Below are 21,141 nucleotides of genomic sequence, written 5' to 3' on the forward strand. Positions count from 1 at the left end.
TTGCGCAACTGCTCTAAGATGTGCAGTAAACCATGTAGACACTGGATAAAACGCAAGTTAAAGAGATGGAAAAGGTGAGTACAGTGCACGATTAATCTTCATTGAAAAAACATTAAATAACAGGGATAGTAAATGGAGATGATGCACGTAACGGTTTCCCCTAGTGTCTTCCACACATTAGTAGTACTTTCGTCCTTGTAGTGAGTTCAAAACTAAAATGCAAACTTATTTATAGCTTTTAGATCATCGCGTGAACAGATCTTTTACCTTCCTTAGTTGTTCCATGTTTGAATAAGAGTATCATATCCATTATTTAGAACGTGCAACGTGCCTTTTACTGTGGACTGAATACACTCGCTCCAACTCTAAGTATTTTGCAATAAAATAGAAATGTTTACAAATCAATGTGGTAGTCCCAACAGTCGCTTCCTTCACTAATTGGCACGTGTGAATGCGCCTCAATCAAATCATTTGGCCCCTTATGCTGTCTTGTGTACTTAACCTTTTAATAGTAATACAGACGCAGTTTTGACTGACGTTCGTCTGTTTTAACACATCGCCTGAGAACATTTTAAAGAAATTATTCATACTTTAACTTATTTATTTTTCATTTATTTATTTTCATTTATAATTTATTATTTTGTGTGTGTGTGTGTGTAGGCCTACCCATTTCACAATCTGTGCAATGTAAGTCGTACATATAGTACGTAGGCCTGTATAACCCTTCCGAAAAACCTAACTCTAAAATTTAGGCCTACACTCTGCCCGTATCACTTAATTCATTCTGTGATAGAGTAATCCATTTAAATATTAAATGCAGCAATACCATATACTGTCACCTAGTCAGATTTAAAGAACAGGGGTGTTAAAAATAGAGTCATTTGTACACAGTATTTGCACGATGTAGCTCATATTTATTCCAACGTTTGAATACTCCCGGTTCGTTGAATATGTATTAGCAATCGATTAATTTGTTTACCTTAGTTACGTAGTGTAAGGTGACCTATTTCAACATGGCGGCGCCCGTTAGTTACTACCTTTGTAGGCAGAGGACAGTTTGCTGAGCCAGTCGGACGCGATGAAATGGAAGTCCATCGTGAGGAAGCTTTGTGCACAGCTGCGCTGATATATGTGTGAGTTACTATATGTATAGATAGTGCGGAATATTTTGAAAGAGAGAAAGAGAGTGTGTGTAAGTGTGTGTGTGAGAGAGAGAGAGTGTGTATGTGTGTGTGTGAGAGAGAGAGTGTGTGTGTGTGTGTGCGTGTGCGTGAAAGAGAGAGAGAGAGAGAGAGAGAGTGTGTGTGTGTGTGTGAGAGAGAGAGAGAGAGAGAGAGAGAGACTCGTTATAAGTAGTTATAACGTCTAACTAAGATAACTTACGATTACTAGTAATTATATCACGCTGGTAGGCCTAAGTGTTACCACCAAGGCCAGCCTGAAATCTGTGAAATTCACTTTTTAGCTCAACGAAGGAATTGTGTCAGTGTACCTTTTTGACTCAACAGTTATAGGTCATATGCTGTAAACAAGCGAATTTTACACGTTCAAGTCTATACCCCCCCTTCCTCGGTCTAAGCAGTACGGATCAAAGACAGCTCTCTCCCTGTGTGTGTGTCTGTGTGTGTGTGTGTGTGTGTGTGTGTGTGTTAGAGATTGAAAGAGTGAGAAAGAGAGAGTAATCCCCCCCCTCATCGTTCAAAAGCAGCATTACATCTACCTTATCCTTTATAAATTAACCACCATTTAAAGCTGGTGCAGCTTGATCCCCTTTTCACACGGAGAATGCTACCGTTTCCTGTATTGCACCAGTTTGAGAGATTAACAACGTACGCTGCAACAAAATGTAAACGCATAAGCCCAAACTGAGTAAAAATATTATGCTAACCTACATGAACTGTGCTCAAAGTTAAGTATTATTTTTGTGTAATGAAACGCTTGCTTTGCTCAAGTCAGCTGGTTCTGTTCTAATTTGGCCACACATGACCCCCCCTCCCCCCAACCCAGGTAAAATAATTTTCTCAAGTGTTAGGTTTTTTACTTTTCCTTTAATGCTCAGAGATATGGGGCTACTCGGTGTCAACGGATAACTGCCCTACAGAAAAGTTGCACTTAAAATTTTGCAAACAAATCCTCCATCAAAACGTATCAAACTATGGTGTATACACTGAACTTGGCCGCCTTCCCCTCTATACCAAAATACAGTTTGCATCTGTCAAACTATGGTGTAAAATTATTCAAATGTCTGATGCTACACTAATGAAACAAGCGTACATACAAGAGATAAATAGTTACAAGTAACTGACACCCTATGTCCCACCCGCAGTCCACACACTCAGACCAGCTTGTATGTCATGGTCTGAGGGTATCCGAAAAATCCTTTTCACATTTGGCCTTGGTGATGTGTGGCTTAGCCAGTCACCTCCAAAAAACTTCACCACAATTTTCAAACAAAGACAAACTGACCACTTTACCCAAATATGCAATAGCAAACTTCAAGCCAACAGCAAATTATCTCTCTTCCGTATACTTAACCAAAAGTGTGAAAGGGCAACTTATGTTTATAAAATAACAAATTACGACACCTTGTCAACCCTTGCTTAACTACGTCTTAGTGACCATAAACTCCACATCGAAACTGGGCGGCACACCAGGCCAAAAACTGAAAGGTGCGACAGAATCTGTCGCCTGTGCACACAAGGGGTAATTGAGGATGAATACCATTTTATATTCCAATGCCCAATGTACAAAACAGACCGAGTCACCTTTTTCAGTAAAACCTCATTCCTAAAAGCTGATTCAAGGTCACCAGACAGTCAATTATGCCATGTATTTAACAGTGCCAACAAAGATACTTTAGTGTCCCTCTCCAACTTTATAATCAAATCATTCAAGAAAAAAAGTGAAGTGGTTGCTCTGCTTGGTAACTCTTAGCATATCCCTTAAAATGTCAGTGTATGGTCCCACTGTTGTGAGAAGTGACTCGGCAGTGGGACTGAACATGGCACAATATTCATATCTGTGTAACTTATTTACTTATCTGTCTTATGTTATTGTCATTAATCGTAATTATCCATGTCATCAAACTGGCTTTGAACAGCCATGTAAACAGCTATGTAACGGTGGTTTTAAGTTTTTTAAAAACATTCTTTTTGTGTAACATGTTTATAGTATGTTTATGGTAAATTTATAATCACACCAAGGTTTATCTCATTGCTTAGATAGAATATTTTATGAGTAATTTTACTAGTACTTATGTTCATTATATAAAGATGGTAATGCACTAACTGTATTGTATCGTCATTTGTATATCATATTGTACAAGGTCATGACAATCTATGTACCAGTGCAGAAATAAATTGAATTGAATAAATTGAATTTAATTCCTGATGACTAAAAATGACTAATTTGCCAATATTGTGGGCCTTCAAAATTATTCCAAGCATTTTCCCCTGCCTACGGCCATGATGTCAACTGCTAAGTTCTATGATAAATCAATGAGCGAATTAGATCAAGGGTTAAAATTCTGTTTTATTTTGCCTACGTCGTAACGAGTTAAGCACTTACACTGAACTTACACTCAAAAAAATCCCACACCAGGGATCTAATTATTTCTATATTTTCTGTCCTCCTATAGATAACTGCGAGGCTTTGACAACCAACAAGCAAAAATGGGATCTGCAGCCAGCACAAGCACGAGTGCTGCGATTACTAACAGCTCGGCGAAAACACTGGCCAGATCTTCCGAAGTGTCCGTAAGTGAGAGCAGCATAAAGAGAAAAGAGAAAATCTACAACCAAATCAAGGCTCTCCCTGAGGTACAACTAATGTTTAAGAACATCCAAAAAGCCTCCGAGATGTTGGGTGATCACGGCCGCCATGATTCCCCGGAATACCGAACGGAGATGTTTTCATTCTTAAAGGATAAAGTTTACCATGCGCTCAGAGAATTCAAAAACAACAAACACAGACGTGTCATTGCTCAGCACGCCGCCGACGTGAAATTGCCGGACGCACTTACCAACGTGTACAGAAGCACTTTGCAGAAGTACGGCTTGACGGGACTTACCGAAGTAACATCGATGTCTTCGGTTGAGTTCGACGAACTTTCCACACTTCGGCTATGTTCGTGGACTTATTCCGACTCCAGCTTCGCTTTTTCTGATGGACTGGCAGAGGCTGGTTTTCTGCTCCTTCTGAAAGACGATTTAGTTTCCGCACAAGAAGGCAAACACAATGGCTTAGATCCAGAGGTGATTATTGCCAGTGTGATTGTAATGTTAAAATGCCTGGTAAAAGTATATCTAATGCGAGTGAAAAACGTAAAGATAATGTAAAGCTTGTATAAATTTGTTTTAAAAATATCGACAGCGTTACAGCCATCTGTGTGTTATAGGCCTACTCCTGCTTAATTCTCAACATACATAAAATCATTTCATTGAGAACATGTCTCCGCCATCAATATACCTATCTTTAAACCACGCGCCGTTATGGGTGACGTGAGGCACTGCATTTAAATGATCAAATACACTAAATCGAGCAGAAGACATGTCTTGTCGTCATTAATATTTTCTAATTACGTAAGAATAGTAAAATCACTTCGATAATTTGCCATATATACCATGCAACATGTGGTATCTTTGTCGTATTACGTTGATGTTTCAGTTTCCTGTGATACAAAATGCCGTGGAGTATAGTATTGGTATCATTCACAACTGTGCCAAGTCGGAAAACGTGAAGCCGTATTTGAGAAATCTGGGCATCATTCCAATACTGACGCCATTTCTGAAAACGGAAAACCAAGGTACAATTATTATTTAACACACTAGGTAATATATTTAAAAATTTGTAAATAAGAAAAAACTGTATTTTTCAAATCTTGTACAGCTTTACTTTTTTACCATTTTGAGATAATATAGACTAATCGACTATCATAGTGAAAAAATGCACTTGCCTTTGTTTCAGCCCTCAAAGCCCAGGTGGTCATGACTTTGGGCTATCTCATAGACAACGACGAAGAAAACGAAATCCTACGCTCGGACGAAACCCTTTTCGAGTTCCTAATCGATCTCCTTGACGACGCTATGAAGAGCGAGAGTCGTCGAAGCAACACGTTCTCTGCCTTCGAACTCACCACTGGCCTGGATGCCTTAGCCCGAAATGAATATAACAGTGCGAAAATTGCCGAAAAGGGGGCGCTACCGCTGCTGACTGAGCTGCTGTCATCGGAGGATGAGGAGGAGAGGAAGGCTGCTGTCAGGGCGCTCTGGCAGCTCTCATTTCTCCCGACGAACAAAGAGAAGATTATGGTAATGCAGTCAAGTGGCAATATTTTGGGATCTTAGAGTAATGATCATGCAATTGATAGACTATTGAGATCTAATAACCATGCAATGGCATTGATAAAGCCTATTGAGACTTCATGGGAATACACCTAATGCCCTTTTTGATTATTTTTTATTTATTTGATCCAAAATGTTTAAAAACACTGGAATTGTTCACTGCTTATCGTTATCTGCAAATCATTCATTTTTTTGTTTTATTTCTTGTTTAGGAAACGTAACTATTCCAAACTGAATTTCGTAGGATTTCTGTTATATCCATAAATAATTTATTTGTTTTAAAGTGGAAAGGCAAAAAAAAACCATTGCTGAGTTGATGTAAATTTTATAACAGGAGCTCCCGATCTGTGTTGAGAGACTCCATGAGCTTCGACGCCACACTAACGAAGCTATATCTGCTGCCTCGGAGTCCGTGCTGTGGCAACTGCGCAATAGGGACCATCACAAAGCGGGCGATGATGGTGAACAGGCTGTAGGACCTACTGGTGAGTCTAGATATTGACCTAAACTGATTCCTTCCTTAGCCCCGTTAAAGTTCAGATGGGCCGATGGGACAGAAATGGCAGTCCTTGCGTTGAAAATCATGTGTCCCATGTGATTGGCACAGGTTAGGGTTAGATGGAAATATCAATTTCTGTGACCAAGATCACCTATACAAACTAAAAGGGAACGGACTTCATTTCCTAATAGTTTTGCATTCCTGTCACATCAGTGTTTAAAAACTATGTGTCTTTATAACAGAAACTTGCTACCCATTTGATTGGGACAGGTTTGGGTTAGCGTGACGTAATTGGCTCAAAATCAAGGACGGGGCCAGTACAAATTAATTGGAACCTGATCTATTTTCACAGGGTACTCACTCGTTCATGTCAATGGCCTGGGCCGCCAAACAATATTATGATACAGGAAAGTATCAAGTGGGGAGGGATGTTGGCACTGAAAGGGGTAAAAGTGTTTTCAGATGTACCGAAACGCAGCGTGAGGCCAAACCATGTTGGAATGTAGCTTAGCTGAATGGGTTATTTTTGGTGTCGCTATCAAATTTAGAAGTTCCCGTGTCATTTAACAATGCCAACGACAAACAATAAAAGTTTTGATAGTTTTTGACAATGGAAAACATAAAATCAAATGGTACTTCTTTTTCCAGCCGATAAAAATAAGGACAATCGAGAGCAATCTGCAGGAAGTATTAAACTAAACGTCCAACCCAACGATTTGGAAGCGCTAATATGGGGTGAAACGGACGCCAAAGAACACATCATGATAAGCTATAACTGGGCACATCAGGAATTGCTTATTAAGGTAAGCAAAGGACGAATGAGATGGTCATGGCTTGGTGTAATTTCTGTTCACACGCATGCTCGGACCTTAACAGATTTTGGTCGGGATGACGTCACCAGATGTTCCAGACTTTTAGGGTTCTTCTTCGTTTGCATTTTTGAAGATGTCTCTGTTATCACCATATCCAATAGATAAGTTTCCATAAATAAAAGTAACCCGGTGGCTGGCAATAGCGTAATGTAGTCGTCTTGTAATGTCAATTTAAGCTTTAGTTTTGTCCAAAAGCACCAATATGTATTGTTCATCAACCACGCCCTTAAAGTACTCATCCATTGTTTATAATCCATTGTTCCCTGGCCTTTCCATTGAATTACACAACATATTGTGCAAGTTGTCTTTAGATGGACAGTATCATGTATTTAATTTCATGCTGTTGTACAGGTACGGGATTACCTGACCCAGTCTGGTTTTAAAGTGTGGATGGACATTAACAACATGTACGGGTCCACGTCCGACGCCATGGCCTCCGCCGTGGAGAACGCTGCCGTGGTGTTAATCAGTATGTCACAGAGGTATAAAGACAGTAAGAATTGTCGCAAAGGTAGGGGCATGTCTGAAAGTGTTGTTGTGAAAAGTGAACTAGCTGTTGATCTCTCTCTCTCCCTCTCTCTCTCTCATAGGAGTGAATTCTGTGTCGCATTTTTAAAGTTAAGCTCACCTGTTTCACTAAGATTGCTGTGAAATATAGTGTTGAATCCGGTGCACAAACATCTTCAAATATGCATACTCCACACAATATAAATTTCATTTATTGAGATAAGTTTTACCATAGTTTGTAACTGCATTTTCACAAATATTCAAAAAATGAAAATAAGCATTAATAGATTTTCATCATTATTGTTTTAGTTGTTTACGTTTGAACATAATACTCACCGACTTAAATTACTGATTTTCAGAAGCGGAATATGCGGACGAGATCGACAAGCCGATCATTCCCCTTCTAGTTGAAGAGGCCTATAAACCCACAGGTTGGTTGGGAATTCTCGTGGGGAAGGCTCTGTACTACGATATTTCCAGGAAAAGGAATTTTGGACATAAAATGCAAGAGCTTGTGGAAGCGCTGGTAAAGCAGGCTGCTGGGGCGAGAAATGAAAATGCTGCAATATCGCCGCTCACTAGGTCTGTCTCGGTAAGTGCTTGCTCGTTGGTTTGGCGTATGCTGGTTTTATTACCGGCATATTACAAGAATACGACATATTGCCTTGTAGACTACAGCAATATTAAAATTAAGAAAAGGTAACCAAATTTTAGGTGTGGATTTATGAACGTAGTTAAAGCTTCAGTATATAAGTATCACAAATAGTTTTAACGTTAAAACGTTATTAGGATATCGATTGTTCAGTTCGTTTATCAAGTCATATTTTCAATTACTTGCATGTTTGTAAATAATCATAAATAAATCCATTTTCTGGATAGATATATCAACCCAGTAGAATGCCTAAGGGTGGCAGCAAGTTGGACAGTAAACTGTTCTCCGTGGATGTTTGGCTCCGACAAAACAATCTCCAAAGGTGAGTACATGTACATGCAGGACCGACGGAAGATTGTAACGTACTTCACCATGTAAAGGGATAGCAAACTAAAAAGGCAATAGGCAGACGCAGTTTTCAGGATGGAGATGCTGTGTCCATTTTTTCGTAAGCGCAGATCACTTATTATTGCTCATTTCGATTGTTATATTTATTTATTTATTTATTTATTTATTTATTTATTTATTTATTTATTTATTTATTTTTGCTGAGGGGGAGAAGCGCAGACACCATCAACATCTCAAATTGGCTACTCGTAAGTAGGTCTATGTATGTAATTATCTAAGCATATAAAACTTTCATTACTTTATGTTGAATATTCAAAGACCATCATGAACAATATAATGCATGAACCTCTTGTATTTTCAGATGTAGAAAGTTAGCTACTTTGACGGTACCCGACATTGTGTTCTTGAGGCATCTCAAGTCTACTGTAAGTTTTAAAATTATTTTGATATTTTTCCAGTTACAAGCATCCTGGTTGTTAACAGTTATAATGTGTTAATAAAACTTTAATACTGTTTTTCACAATCTTTGATAATCCTATGCAGCTGTGAGGCGACAAAAATTATAATTCAATCATCACATGCAAAACAGATATTAGCAGTTCTGGAATCAAAATAACACCATTAATGCAGAATGGAGGGACTATACTTAATGTTTCTTTGTTTGTCTTTGATAGGCGCCGGAGTTTTTCTTCAGGCTTCTGTCAGAAAAACTAGGACTTGAATCTCTGACCGATCTTAGACTTTTCTGTGATGCGCTTGACGAACTGTGATAAAAGTAAAAATAGGCTTACACGTGGGCAGAGAAATGACCCAACCCACTGCGACAGCCTGTTGAATTTCTTCACATGTTCGCAATGTTGGAGAAGGAAACGAAATATGTGCAATATTTGAGAATTTGTGATCAATGACCAGGGTAAAAGAAAAAAGAACATTACATGATTCAACAAGAATCAGTAATTTGTATGCAAGTGCATGTTTGCATCAAGGGGTGCATATAGATGAGATTTAGGCCGTTTACTCATCGAGGGATATACGTACGCTATATAATCTGTACCGGTGTAACGAAACTAAGGGTCCGTGTAACAGAAAGTCCGCCCTCCATTTAGTTATAATGGTTAGGGTTAGCCTGACCTAAGTGGGTCAAAATCTTGGGCAAGGCTCACCTGTACAAATGAACGGGAAGCGGACTCTCTATCGTGGGGGGCTATCTGTCACGTTACAACTGATTCAAGTGTGGAGACAACTTTGCAGCGCCGTCAAGAAAAAAGTGCAAAATACTTAATTTGTAATTTTTTGTATAAATGTGGTGCTGTATCGTTAACAGTTTGTATCAGTTGTATCATCACATGCCTTCATTTATGTAAACACATTGTAATGTGAGTTCTTGTTACTGTTTGAAATGAATTATGTTGACATAAAATTCTTGTTGCGTGCCTCGTTCATTTACTTTACTGCTCTTGGAACACAACACAAGACACATATCTTCATTTGGCAACGAAGGCGTCATTCCCGTTTCTGAGCCCATTCCTGTAGCTTTATCGTTTTTCGAGAATGGGGTACTAACCTATCATCCAACAGTCTTCTTTTCTCAATCGAGATTTGGACATGCTACTTCGGAGTCTCACATTTTAAAAAATCAATGCAAAGCAAATTAACTCACACCAGTTTATCGAAGTCGATGGGCGTTTAAGACGACCGTTACTGTTAGCCCATCTTCAAAAACTTTTATAACTAATACTAAGGTCAACACAATCTCTGAAATTGCCAATTGCTGAAAATAAAACCAAAGAGCCATTGCGTCAGATGAGACAGGCAGATTGCTACGGTAGCACCTGTCAAAAGATTACGAGGAGAGGAGATACCGACCAAACGGCCAGCCCAGTGTGATGTCTTTATGTATAGACAGAATCAGCTACAAAACCCCTGGCCTGGAAGCATGATAACGCACCCACCGTAAGCTTATTTCAAGATTAACCCGGTCTGTTTTGGAACATTCTAATACGTGTTTTATTTCTGATAATTTTTTTTTTCAACATAACAGCTCATGTACTCTTAGTGCTTGTGTTCAGAGATACAGCATGGAAGCCTGGACAGTTTATTATTTTCTTTTCATATTAACTTGGGTATTTCCTTGGATACATTCTATTTATCTGGAAGATAAAAGCGACATTGTGTATGGCGATGGCACGCAGGCTCACCAAATGCCACGCACTGAAAACCAAATATCAAAATTCATTTCCTTCTTTATGTCGAGTGTTTAAAACTGAGGAGTTTTTTAATATCCTGAATGCCCGTAAGCCGCTGTCAACACCAAATTATGACAGGCGTGACCCAAGCCTTTCTTATCTTTCTTTATGTGGAAAAGACAATTAAGTCGCCAAGGGAAAAATAGCGCCGCCTGATCTTTGCCAGTAGGGAGCAAAGGTGGCTAGTAAATACAAAAAAGAGAATAGGTGAACAATGTAGGTGCGTTCAAGTGCTATGTCATGTCTTTTGAATTTTTTAAACCGTCCTCACAAAACCTGCTTTATATACATACCCCACTCACTTCTAGTTGTATTTTAAGGAGCGTTTAGACTTAGGCGTAACCGTATTTGGTTTAAAACGTGTAGCTGGATTTTTGGTTTATAACCATAGGTTGCTCTGAAACCCAATAGTAAATGAAATTCATCCGAGATAGCCTAAAACGAGGCTGTCGGCACCGTGTGACGTCATAACGAGATTTAAAAGACTTGCACAAATCTGCGTGAGGTGACCGAGGCTAAATTTCTAGCAAAGAGGGCGGAACTGTATACGCCGGAAATGGCAAGAAGTTCGAGAGAGAGGCAGATAAAGAGAGAGACCGAGAGACCTGAGAATGGGCTCAGTACTTTCATTGTCCCGCTCTTCTTAAAATGAAAAAGAGACATTATCTTCCTTTTTAAGTTCCTTTCCTTTCAAACGTCAGTCTATCATTATTTATGACACATCACTGTAATTTGCTCTGACTGGTGATATTTTTTGGCATATTTAGCTAGAGAATACTTCTTTTCCTATGTGATACAAAATAGATTGCCATCACACATGTGGGGTCAGTGCATCTTTTGAAAATGTTAGTCTGTAATTTCAACTGAAAACTTATCGTTACTTTCCATGGCTGGGTCGAAGAATGCACCAAAGTGTTTTTTTTTTTTTTTTTTTTTTTTTTTTTTGGGGGGGGGGGGGGGAGGGAGGGAGGAAGACGATGGAAATCAAGTATATAATGACCAGGCCTAGTGGCTGTCGTGCCACTGAGATCCAGTTCAGTTGTAACAATTGGGCCGGTTCTGTGCCATATTCCCAGGGACGAGTTACCAGTACAGCACATTTATCCCGTAAAACAGGACGCCCCATGAGTGCACTACGTCACCTTGTCTGACGCCGTCATTTGTCAAGTGACCACAAGAGACAACAACAACAACAACAACAGCAATAATAATATTTAAAAAATATTAGGTGTGTATAAAATCCACAACATGGTAAATTAACAGTGATCAAAACTTATCAGGACTTTGTCACAGCATCTACGTCTTTTCGATTTTATGAGTGCAATTATCCATGTAAATTAGTCCAAATTTTCTGACAAGGTACATGTGTCTTATAATGCGTTGCTTAAAGCGAATAATATGACGATTGCAGTAATCTTCATTAACTCGGCGATCGCACAAGTCGCACTGCGACCTGATAAAGTTAGGTCTTTTTGTGATAAATAGGTATACACTGTGTAAATAGTTCTTGAGTTAAGATATATTCATGATCTGCTAACTTATTTCTTGCGAATGTGTCGGTTGCACACAGTGAAAACGATCTTGTCGGTTGCATACAGATCTTCATCCCTATGCTAGCGGTAACAGAGACACACCATCCACGTGAGTAACCACGTCACAATTGTCAGCAGGTTTAAAGTGCACGTGGTTAAAGAAGCCGAAGGCGTTGTTGTCGTAGGTGGTCGGCTGAAACGTATTTAGATAATCTAATCAAAATCGCAAAATGTTAACATATTGGGTTCATGGGTAGGATGAGGGTATGATACAGTGTATATTATCTTGTCAAAATTCAAGAACTTTTAGAATCTTTTTTTTTCTTAAAATAATCTGTTATCCTTTTTTTAATGACTCTGCAATGTTAAAAGCTTTATCTCTAAAGGTAAATATAATGATATCATGGATGTCATGAGCAATTGATGTGTGTGTGTGTGTGTGTGTGTGTGTGTGTGCGTGTGTGTGCAAAAATGTCCACAACGAAATTCACAATAAAAAGCTTTCCATGACAGAAAGAGTTTTAAGGCAGAAACAGTTGATTCTGAATGTCCACTTCCTCTCTTTATCTAGCTTAATCATTCCACTGATATTTTGATTAAAAAGTTATAATGCATAGGTATGTTGTAGGCGATGTATACTTCACGCAAACGCTCTGTCTTGTAAAACTGGTTATTTTACTTAAAGGGATAATAACTCTTCGTATGAGATCTATATTTCACAATAAAAACATTGTGAACAACTCATAGAAATATAATATATTCTGTTGTACAACAAAAGCGGCAGTTATAGCTATTATTCTGATATCTGAGCTTGTCTTTAGACCACGTGACCTCCATTGATGGCTATACTCAAAGCTTTCGTTATAATCTCTTTAGAAATTATAACAAAAAAAAAAACTTTTTAGAAAAAAAAACAGGGACTAACTTTGAATGTAAAAAAGATTCATTAACCATTGGTAAGTATGGGAAAATTATTGTTTACTCCAGAAAAAATTCAATTTTTGGCCAAAACGAAGAGTTATTATCCCTTTAAAGAGAAGGCCTTAACTTACGTCACAACGACGATTGTATTGGAGACCGTCAAACATGGTTTGCAATCGCTCACACCTATCAAAGTATCCGTGGCTAGGTCCAGTTCGTCATTATGGCTTAGAAAAAAGTTAGCACTGTAGATATCACAACTTCCTTTCGTATACTGAAAGGGAAATTTTCGATTTAATATTATTGCAATTTCTATATGAGGTGACTGATATGATACTGAAACACAAGACGAATATGATACATGAGCTTTACTATCTGTTTTTTTTCTTTGTGTGTGTGTGTGTGTGTGTGTGTGTGTGTGTTTGTTTTCCTTTTGCTAGCCTCATCCCTAAAAAACTGATCATTTATGTACGTTTTACATTGTATGAAATCATGTATCATGCTAATGTACTTGCACACACTCACACACACACACTCACACACACACACACACACACGCACATTCGCTAGCTCGATATTCTATACGAAATGTTTTCAATATTCGGCCTACCGAAATTCCGCAGCCAGTGTCTTGTTTTGCCAGGGGTATAGACACAACATACCGCCCGTTTGTGACGTCATTTTGACTCACGCACCTCGAGTCGTTTCCATAGCCCTGCACATACACTTTGCAGGAAGGATATTTTGTTCTAAAGGACGAGTAGTCGTACGGTTTGAACCAGAATACCATTGCTCCAGTTAGACAGGACACGGTGTCTGAAAATGTGAAGAAAATGTATGAATTTGTCAAAGCATCCCTCACCCTACCCCCCATCGGCCGACAGTGGTACTTCTCCGGCACGTTGCAGTACTTTAGTCGAGAGTGCATCGTGAGGCGAGATGTTAGGCGAGACTACAGCTATCTAATTAACGTCCACAAACGACCACAAACGACCAATGCGTCCAATAACGTCTACAAATGTCCACCAGAATAAAATGGTTGGGAAATCAATATATATCAACCAATTCGGTCATTTTTAGTCCAATTTGTCGGCAAGGATCTCGTTGATATCGACGTTTACACCGAGGTTTAAACTTCCGATCTGGAAATAGGTTCCAGCGAAGAAAAGGGCATTGCAAAATGAGCTTCCCAAGTGCGACTTTCCTGTTGTGTTGGCGGCATCTTGGAGAAAATAAGTGACGTCATTTTACAAGGTCAGGTATTCAGAATTTATTTAAACAAGAAATGGTAAGGGGCATTTACGGCCGACAAAGTATTTTAACAAGTGAAGACGAATATGACCTTAACTATGCATGCAGAGGGTTAAACCTACAAGCAGAATACGAAATTTCAGCTTCGTCTTTTGGACCTTACCGTGTTGGTACCCAAGTAGGTGAAAAAGTTCCGAAATAAAAAAAAATCAGAAAAATATCCACAAGCAATAGAAACCGTTGTGTTTATGACACGCTCAATTATCTCATGTTAAACCCACAAACTTCATATGTGGTGACGCAGCATAGTGCTGGCATTTTCAAACCATAAAATTAGGGATATTTTCCAGCATATCATTATAATAATTATAATACTTACAGCTGCCATTTTGTCCTTCAACCACTGATGTTATAGACAAGGCAAATAAGATCATCAGTACCCACTAGAAAAAAATCAAAATAACGAAATTCAGAAGAGAAACAACAACTTTGTTTTACGGGAATGGAAGATGATGATGATGATGATGATGATGATGAGAAAGGGAGAGAGAGAGGTATACCCACATATACGGATGCTGATCCCATAGCTCTGCCGATAACGCTTTGAAATCCTTTTCCTCTCCTTATACTGACGTGTTTCCCTAACATTGATATACCTTTAGTTATGATATGTTACAACACGTGTCAGGTTCAGCGAAAAAAAAGGGTCAAAAGCAATTGGCATAATTTCATGCACAATGCGGATGTGACAATGCGCTTAAAGAAATTAGAGTGAAATTATGACAGACCCAGAGGATCAAAACATCTTTTCGTGTAAAGGTTTATGGTCAATGCACATCCCGTTAAATGCCAAATAGTTAAAGAGGCTTCTCTCTCTTTCCTTCTCTCTCTCTATCTCTCTCATATATATATATACACACACACACACACACACACACACACACACACACACACTTATTCTAAGTAAAGTTAAAACATTTTCTGATAAAACATTGTGTACTATAATATATATATATATGCCTTAAAAAATAAATTATACTGCAGATAAATATAGTTTTTTTCTTTTTGTACTCTTAACCATAATGGAAAGGGTATACCACATTGTAACCCCCAAGCTATGCATTGTCCTAAATGTTCAGAATTTGTAAAGAAAATTAGGTGTTGCTGATTGTGGTTAAGATAGATGCCCTCTCATCCGCGTAACAAACTACGCCCGAGATATGGCCGTGTTATCTGGGTTATGGTACATGTAATTGGTGCTGTAAGAAACATGGCTTCCTTGCTACACGTCCATGTCCTCTGAGGTCACAGTCCTAACGGTTAACCTTTTCCGGCTGCAACGTTCATGTCTCTTTATAATTGTGGCTAGAGTCAACGACTGGGTTCCCATCCCCAGATCGATCTAACAGGATCGGTCCATCTCCAAGGGGTTTCTCGCTAAATTGCTTTCAGCTTAAGAGGCTAAGATGTCTGGGACGTCAACTAAAGCTGCTAAACGCTAGTTAATTACCGCTTATCGGCTTCAGTACGCGTGACAGACATATAAATTCAGTTAACGGCTGAGTTTATCTTAAGTAAACTAAGAAAGATGAAGGAAAACAAAATACCATGCGTTTTCCTAAATAGGTTTTATAACTTGCTATAGGGCCTACATTATTTCGTCGATCGTCAACCGCGATGAACTATGACAAAAAATATCACAAATGTTATCATATAAAAATCACTTAAAATGGAATATTATAATAAGTTTATTGAGCACTAAATGATATGAGGATCCATTTGCAGGCTCACTATAGACTACATTATTTACACAATATATAAAGATATACAAGTATATGCTTACGTGCTAAATTACACGTGTTAATGCATGTTATGCTATAAGGTACTCAATTAGTGGTTGTGATGTATCAAATTGCAGGTGAACTATGTATTTTTAACAGCAGTCTTTACAATAGTATGTCCACCTCCTGAGAGTGAGGGAATTGGTTATGAGTTGTCGTACATAGTTGTTTATCGAAACATAAGGACAATGCGTGAATTATTTTTCAGTTGCTAATAAACTCTCTCTCTTTCTTCAAATGTGCATCATAAGGAATAACCCCGCATTTTGTCCTTTTACTAGGACCTCTGTATCATTGATGAATATTCTTAAATGATAGAAAATTCGACCCTAACGACCACTTTGGTCAGTATTCCTAACCTCACTGAGTTTTGCCCTTAAATATGGTGAAAATCAAGGCATTTACCTGCAAACTGAAAACCTAACACAGTAATAGGAAACGAGTAAGTGTTCATATAAAATCCCGTTTAAAAACTGCATTATAGTACGCATGCACCTGTATACTGTAGCGTCAGTGCTGTCTTTTTTTAAATAAATGAAAAAAAGGTTCAAATGTCACCGGAAGGTGTGTCATGCATAACGAGTTACTTCATGCAGAACGAGTTACTTCGTTACTATATGCCTTGATGTTTTATCAAATATCTATACAAAACAGGCAAATTCATTTTGGCAGTCTGCATGCTCAGATGGTTCCATTTGCCTATGACTCTTCCCACAAACCATTTGGTCAAGCAGTTTTTTTACAAATATCACGAATTGTTTTTAATGACAGAACTGAAACGGCATTGTTTTGTAATTGAGACAAAAAATATTAAATTAATATATGACCTGTACAGTTTTGATAATGTTCAATAGGTGTGGTTCATAATTAGGTCAGATAAAAAGGCGAAAGATTGTCCTAGTGTCATCTTTTCCATACTAGGTTTCAGGAAAACAAAAGCCACGTGCCTATCCAAGTGACAATGGTCAATAAATTCAAAGTACATGTGCTCGAAGATTCACTGTCCGGCGGTGATCTGAAACCAAATAAAAAACAAGGAAAATATTATTATTTTTATTTTTATCTTGTAATGCGAGGATAAGAAATAAGATGACATAACGCGGTTCCGTAAAATAACCAAAATGTTGCCAGAAAGATATTAGGATTCGTGTTTTGAACAATGATTAATTGGTTAAATTCCACTCTGTTATTTTCCTTATTATTATGGCATTTTCGATACTTTTCCTTTAGTGCCCAAAGTAAACTTTCTCCTCCATAGCCATTCCAAACAATATCGCAATGGTTAAATATTTCATTTTGTTTTGTCCGATAGGCGTTCATTGCCAAGTTTCGCCATTTATGATTCATTTTTCTTAACATGTATGTCGTTTTGTCCTTTTATAAACAGGACCTTTTTGGCCAGAAATACATGGCCATACTTACGTGGGCTGTTGGACGATAATTGGACTTCCATTGGAAACCGTCTGGCATGGCTTACAATTCACCACGAGGATGAGATAATCCCGGAGCTGGATAATCTGCTCTGTATGGCGTAGAACAAAAGTTGCATTGTACATGTCACACTCCATCTTCTTGTGCTAAAATAAATAAATAAATAAATAAATAAATAAAAAATAAATAAATAAATAAATAGATAGATGATTACATAAATGAAATTAATAAATCAATTAATCAATGCAATGACAAGTTACATGCGAATTTTGTAACTCTTGTCATTTTGTAACACAATCGCTTGTTTATTCGTGTAAACCACATATGTAGGTCTATTTCATGTGTATTTAAATTTTCAAAATTAAAAAACTTTAAAAGAAATGAACGGTCTGGTTAACTGGTAGCACTGGTTATACGCTGAGTCGCGGGCAATATTCCTTGGCTGCACGGGTATACACGCATCGCATTCACAGCGTCAGTTTCAGCCTCATCTCCCACAACCACATTGGTTTGAGCATTTTCCATTTTGAAACCTTTCCTCTAATGTGATTCAAATAAAAGCAAACTAAAAAATGCTAGGCTATTATTTATACTTTTTGGTATATTTTTCATAAAATACCAGCTTGAAATAAATTATTTGGTGATTTTCAAAACAATATTGTGTAATGAAAAACGTGCTGTTATTGTTATCAGTTATTCATCTTTGCCAAAGCCGTACCGTGACGCCACATCCGGAGTTGTCTTTGGCAAGGGGAATTCTGATCAAGTTCCATTTCATGGTGTCATTAAATTGCCCCACACAATTCGTGTCATTTCCATGGCCTTGTGCATATATTTTACTGGAGGGATAGCGCGCTCTGAAGGCCGCGTAGTCGTTCGGTTTGAACCAGAATCTCATTTCTTCTGTAAAACAGGTGAAGTTAACTGAAAATGGAAGGAATTATTTGACTTGTTAAATTGTAGCCAGCTTCCCCTTGATATCAATCTGAAGACAAATTATTTTTTTTTTAAATTATTATTTTCTTGTCTTTATTAAGTTAAATATCTGTTTACTTATTGCATGAAAATAAAGATATTTTGTGATTAATGAACATAATTTAGGTCCTATATGTATAAAGTAATAATAATTTGTAATTAATTAAAAAGTACGATATTCGAGATCACAAATGGGTTATGATGTTTGTGAGATACGGCAATGGCTATCTTTGATAGGACTAGCACAACTCGTGCAGGGGGCAAAACTCATGATCAGCTACATTATGTAGTACAGGATACACTTGTATACCTGCTACGTGATTATATAAGGTACATACACTCGAACAAGAACGGCTAAAAGAAAAGCTAAACCCATTAGTAAACCTATTAAATGTTACACTAAGGCAAATTATAAAATACATTATTTGAGGAAACTGTTAAAAGTATATAAGCTTATACATCCTCCTAAAAGAGCAGTGAAAAAACATTCACAAAGTATTTCTTTTACTTGGGATTTTCTTTAATTCTTTTACTTAATTTCTTTCGTATCCAAGCTGTTATTTTGTTTGTTCGTTTTTCTCCAATCATACTCATACTCACAGACGCCCTCTGCTATTACTACTGCTGATGCTTTGTGCCAGCTGCAGATTAATATTAACAGCCACTAAAAATAAAAAAGAAACATGAAAGCGAAAGTAATCGTAAAGTGGTAATGTAATGATACAACACGAACGCGATAATAACTAGGGATCCGGGACTGACTCTCTACAAAAAGAAACACATCAAACCGCAATGTGTATCATAACATTGTACAGCATAACAAGAAATGACTTTTTAAAAGAGGTGAGTGAAGTATCCATTATTCATTCAAATCCGTGATTTTAATTAAATTAAGAACCACACCTCATATGACATAAAATCCATGTTCTTAAGGTATCATTTGACTGTCTCAGAACAGTTCATTATACACAAGACTCAAAAACACACACACACACACACACACACACACACACACACGTACAAAAATACGCGTATACAAACAAACACACGTGCGCGCACACACGCTCACCCTCACCCACAAACATGCTCTCACACACATATATATGCACACATACACAAACTATTGCACACAGATACACGCACCTACACAGAGGCGCGCACACGCCATTATTTGAGTACAACTAAGAGTTTTAAAATATACAATCAGTCGTCTTTATTGGGTCTCATATAAAATGAATGGTTTAAAGTTAGACATTATCCCGTATCCCGTAAACAAAAAGAGGTTAAATAATAAGATCTGTAGTTTTCAAAAGCTTAGATACATTGACAAACAAGAGAATAACATCAAGAAGTAAAAGAAAATTTATTATCTAAACCTGCTGATTATGCGCCGATAAGTATAGCTGGGTGTAACCAGATAAAAAGGTCAACAGTGCATATCAATATAATCAGATTATATCTGTGATAGTTTATTGAGCGAGCGAGCGAGAGAGAGAGAGAGAGACTGACTCACTTACACAAAGCTGTACAAACGCCATTCCCACGTTTCTCTCTAGTTTTTTATACGTTTTACACGTCCTCCAAGCATCGGCATTGCATTCATGTATTATGCGCCTACGAATATGTAGTTCTGAAAGAAGGTAATGCATTCATACAAGACTATTTTCAAAAATGAATTAAAAAGTTAAACTGAAGAATAAGTCTTATAGCAATTGATGCTTCTTATGAAATAGTTTATGAAATATTTAAGATATATCACGTGTATTCATTTGGCACATAAAAGACCACGTTAGATTATGGTCATTGCAAATTATTTCCAAACTGACATGGCAGTAAATAAGGCTTGCAAAATGACCTCTCTCTCTCTCTCTCTCTCTCTCTCTCTCTCTCTCACACACACACACACACACACACACAAACACACACACATTCTCTCTCTCTCTCACTATTTCTAGTTCAAAGGCCATTTATAAATATAACATTGTTTGAATAATGAATGGATTATTATCTCTTTCTCTCTCTCTCACACACACACACACTCTCTCGCCCTCTCTCTCTCTCTCTCTGTGTGTGTGTGTGTGTGTGTGTGTGTGTGTAAATTGTGTTTGCACATGCCCTAAAGCTACATGCCACTCTTTGCTGCCTTCATAGCAAACAGAGTACATTTAGTATCACCAGCCTGAGGTATTAGTGCAGCACGTCTCCTCTGGGGCTTGGACACACACCCTGGCGGTAATAATGATAGGTTCCATATACTTTACAGTGCTCGTGCTATTCTTTTTCTGACTTAAATTACCAGTGACACATAGATTCCCCCAAGGCTAGTACTCTCAATTTCATCCTTTTTCGTGAAATTGTAAAGAAATTTAGGTGGAGCTGATTCTAAGTGAGAAAAATGCTATCCTTACTATTTCACAAATTACATCTGCTTCGGATATGGGTCACGGCTGTGTATCAATAACAGCTTCGCGTAGTCTTAATGCTTCCTACCATCAAACCTCACAAGAATGTAAGAAACCCTCACGTACCTTATTGCGTCCGCAACCATTTCTGCGCGCTTTTAAACTAAGAAATGTCTTAATTAGATTCTATAAACGAATTGACCTTATTACGCTATAAAAATGACGAAGGCAGCCATTGCAGAGTGCGCATACTCCTCTATTCGTAGAAAGACATGAGGGTTATGAATTTTGCAAAAGTTCAGAATCTCGTCTTCGCTTCCAG

General features: G+C 37.9%; 3 protein-coding genes across 5 annotated transcripts; 1 reads left to right on the forward strand and 2 right to left on the reverse strand.

Moving 5' to 3' along the window:
- The first annotated feature begins 952 nt into the window (after positions 1 to 952).
- On the forward strand, positions 953 to 9,653 carry LOC106170042 (uncharacterized). Of its 2 annotated transcripts, XR_015335362.1 has the most exons (12): positions 953 to 1,133; positions 3,638 to 4,253; positions 4,666 to 4,804; positions 4,966 to 5,309; positions 5,677 to 5,827; positions 6,490 to 6,644; positions 7,065 to 7,224; positions 7,580 to 7,812; positions 8,100 to 8,194; positions 8,426 to 8,468; positions 8,582 to 8,645; positions 8,895 to 8,972. XR_015335362.1 is itself a non-coding variant. In XM_013549770.2 (11 exons), the coding sequence occupies exons 2-11, from the start codon at positions 3,672 to 3,674 to the stop codon at positions 8,988 to 8,990; spliced, it is 2,019 nt and encodes a 672-aa protein (XP_013405224.2). In that variant the 5' UTR covers positions 953 to 1,133; positions 3,638 to 3,671; the 3' UTR covers positions 8,991 to 9,653. The 2 variants fall into 2 exon arrangements, 1 of the variants encoding a protein (XP_013405224.2); XM_013549770.2 differs by lacking the exon at positions 8,426 to 8,468 and having other exon boundaries at positions 8,895 to 9,653.
- Positions 9,654 to 11,663: 2,010 nt separating this feature from the next.
- LOC106170038 (uncharacterized) lies at positions 11,664 to 14,872 on the reverse strand. Of its 2 annotated transcripts, none has more exons than XM_087018435.1 (5): positions 14,735 to 14,872; positions 14,550 to 14,613; positions 13,530 to 13,735; positions 13,051 to 13,193; positions 11,664 to 12,191 (listed from the first exon to the last, which is right to left on the reverse strand). In XM_087018435.1, exons 1-5 carry the CDS (start codon positions 14,816 to 14,818, stop codon positions 12,080 to 12,082), a joined length of 609 nt encoding a protein of 202 aa, XP_086874561.1. In that variant the 5' UTR covers positions 14,819 to 14,872; the 3' UTR covers positions 11,664 to 12,079. The 2 variants fall into 2 exon arrangements, with proteins under 2 accessions (XP_086874561.1, XP_086874562.1); XM_087018436.1 differs by having other exon boundaries at positions 14,731 to 14,756.
- Positions 14,873 to 15,905: 1,033 nt separating this feature from the next.
- Positions 15,906 to 21,100, reverse strand: LOC106170063 (uncharacterized). The gene is made up of 6 exons (XM_013549792.2): positions 20,946 to 21,100; positions 19,935 to 20,047; positions 19,018 to 19,081; positions 18,161 to 18,366; positions 17,434 to 17,588; positions 15,906 to 17,026 (listed from the first exon to the last, which is right to left on the reverse strand). The coding sequence occupies exons 2-6, from the start codon at positions 19,953 to 19,955 to the stop codon at positions 16,936 to 16,938; spliced, it is 537 nt and encodes a 178-aa protein (XP_013405246.2). The 5' UTR covers positions 19,956 to 20,047; positions 20,946 to 21,100; the 3' UTR covers positions 15,906 to 16,935.
- Positions 21,101 to 21,141: the final 41 nt, after the last annotated feature.

This window comes from Lingula anatina, chromosome 7, assembly GCF_051362555.1.
Source record: "Lingula anatina isolate TDL-2025a chromosome 7, LinAna3.0, whole genome shotgun sequence".
Taxonomy (NCBI): domain Eukaryota; kingdom Metazoa; phylum Brachiopoda; class Lingulata; order Lingulida; family Lingulidae; genus Lingula; species Lingula anatina.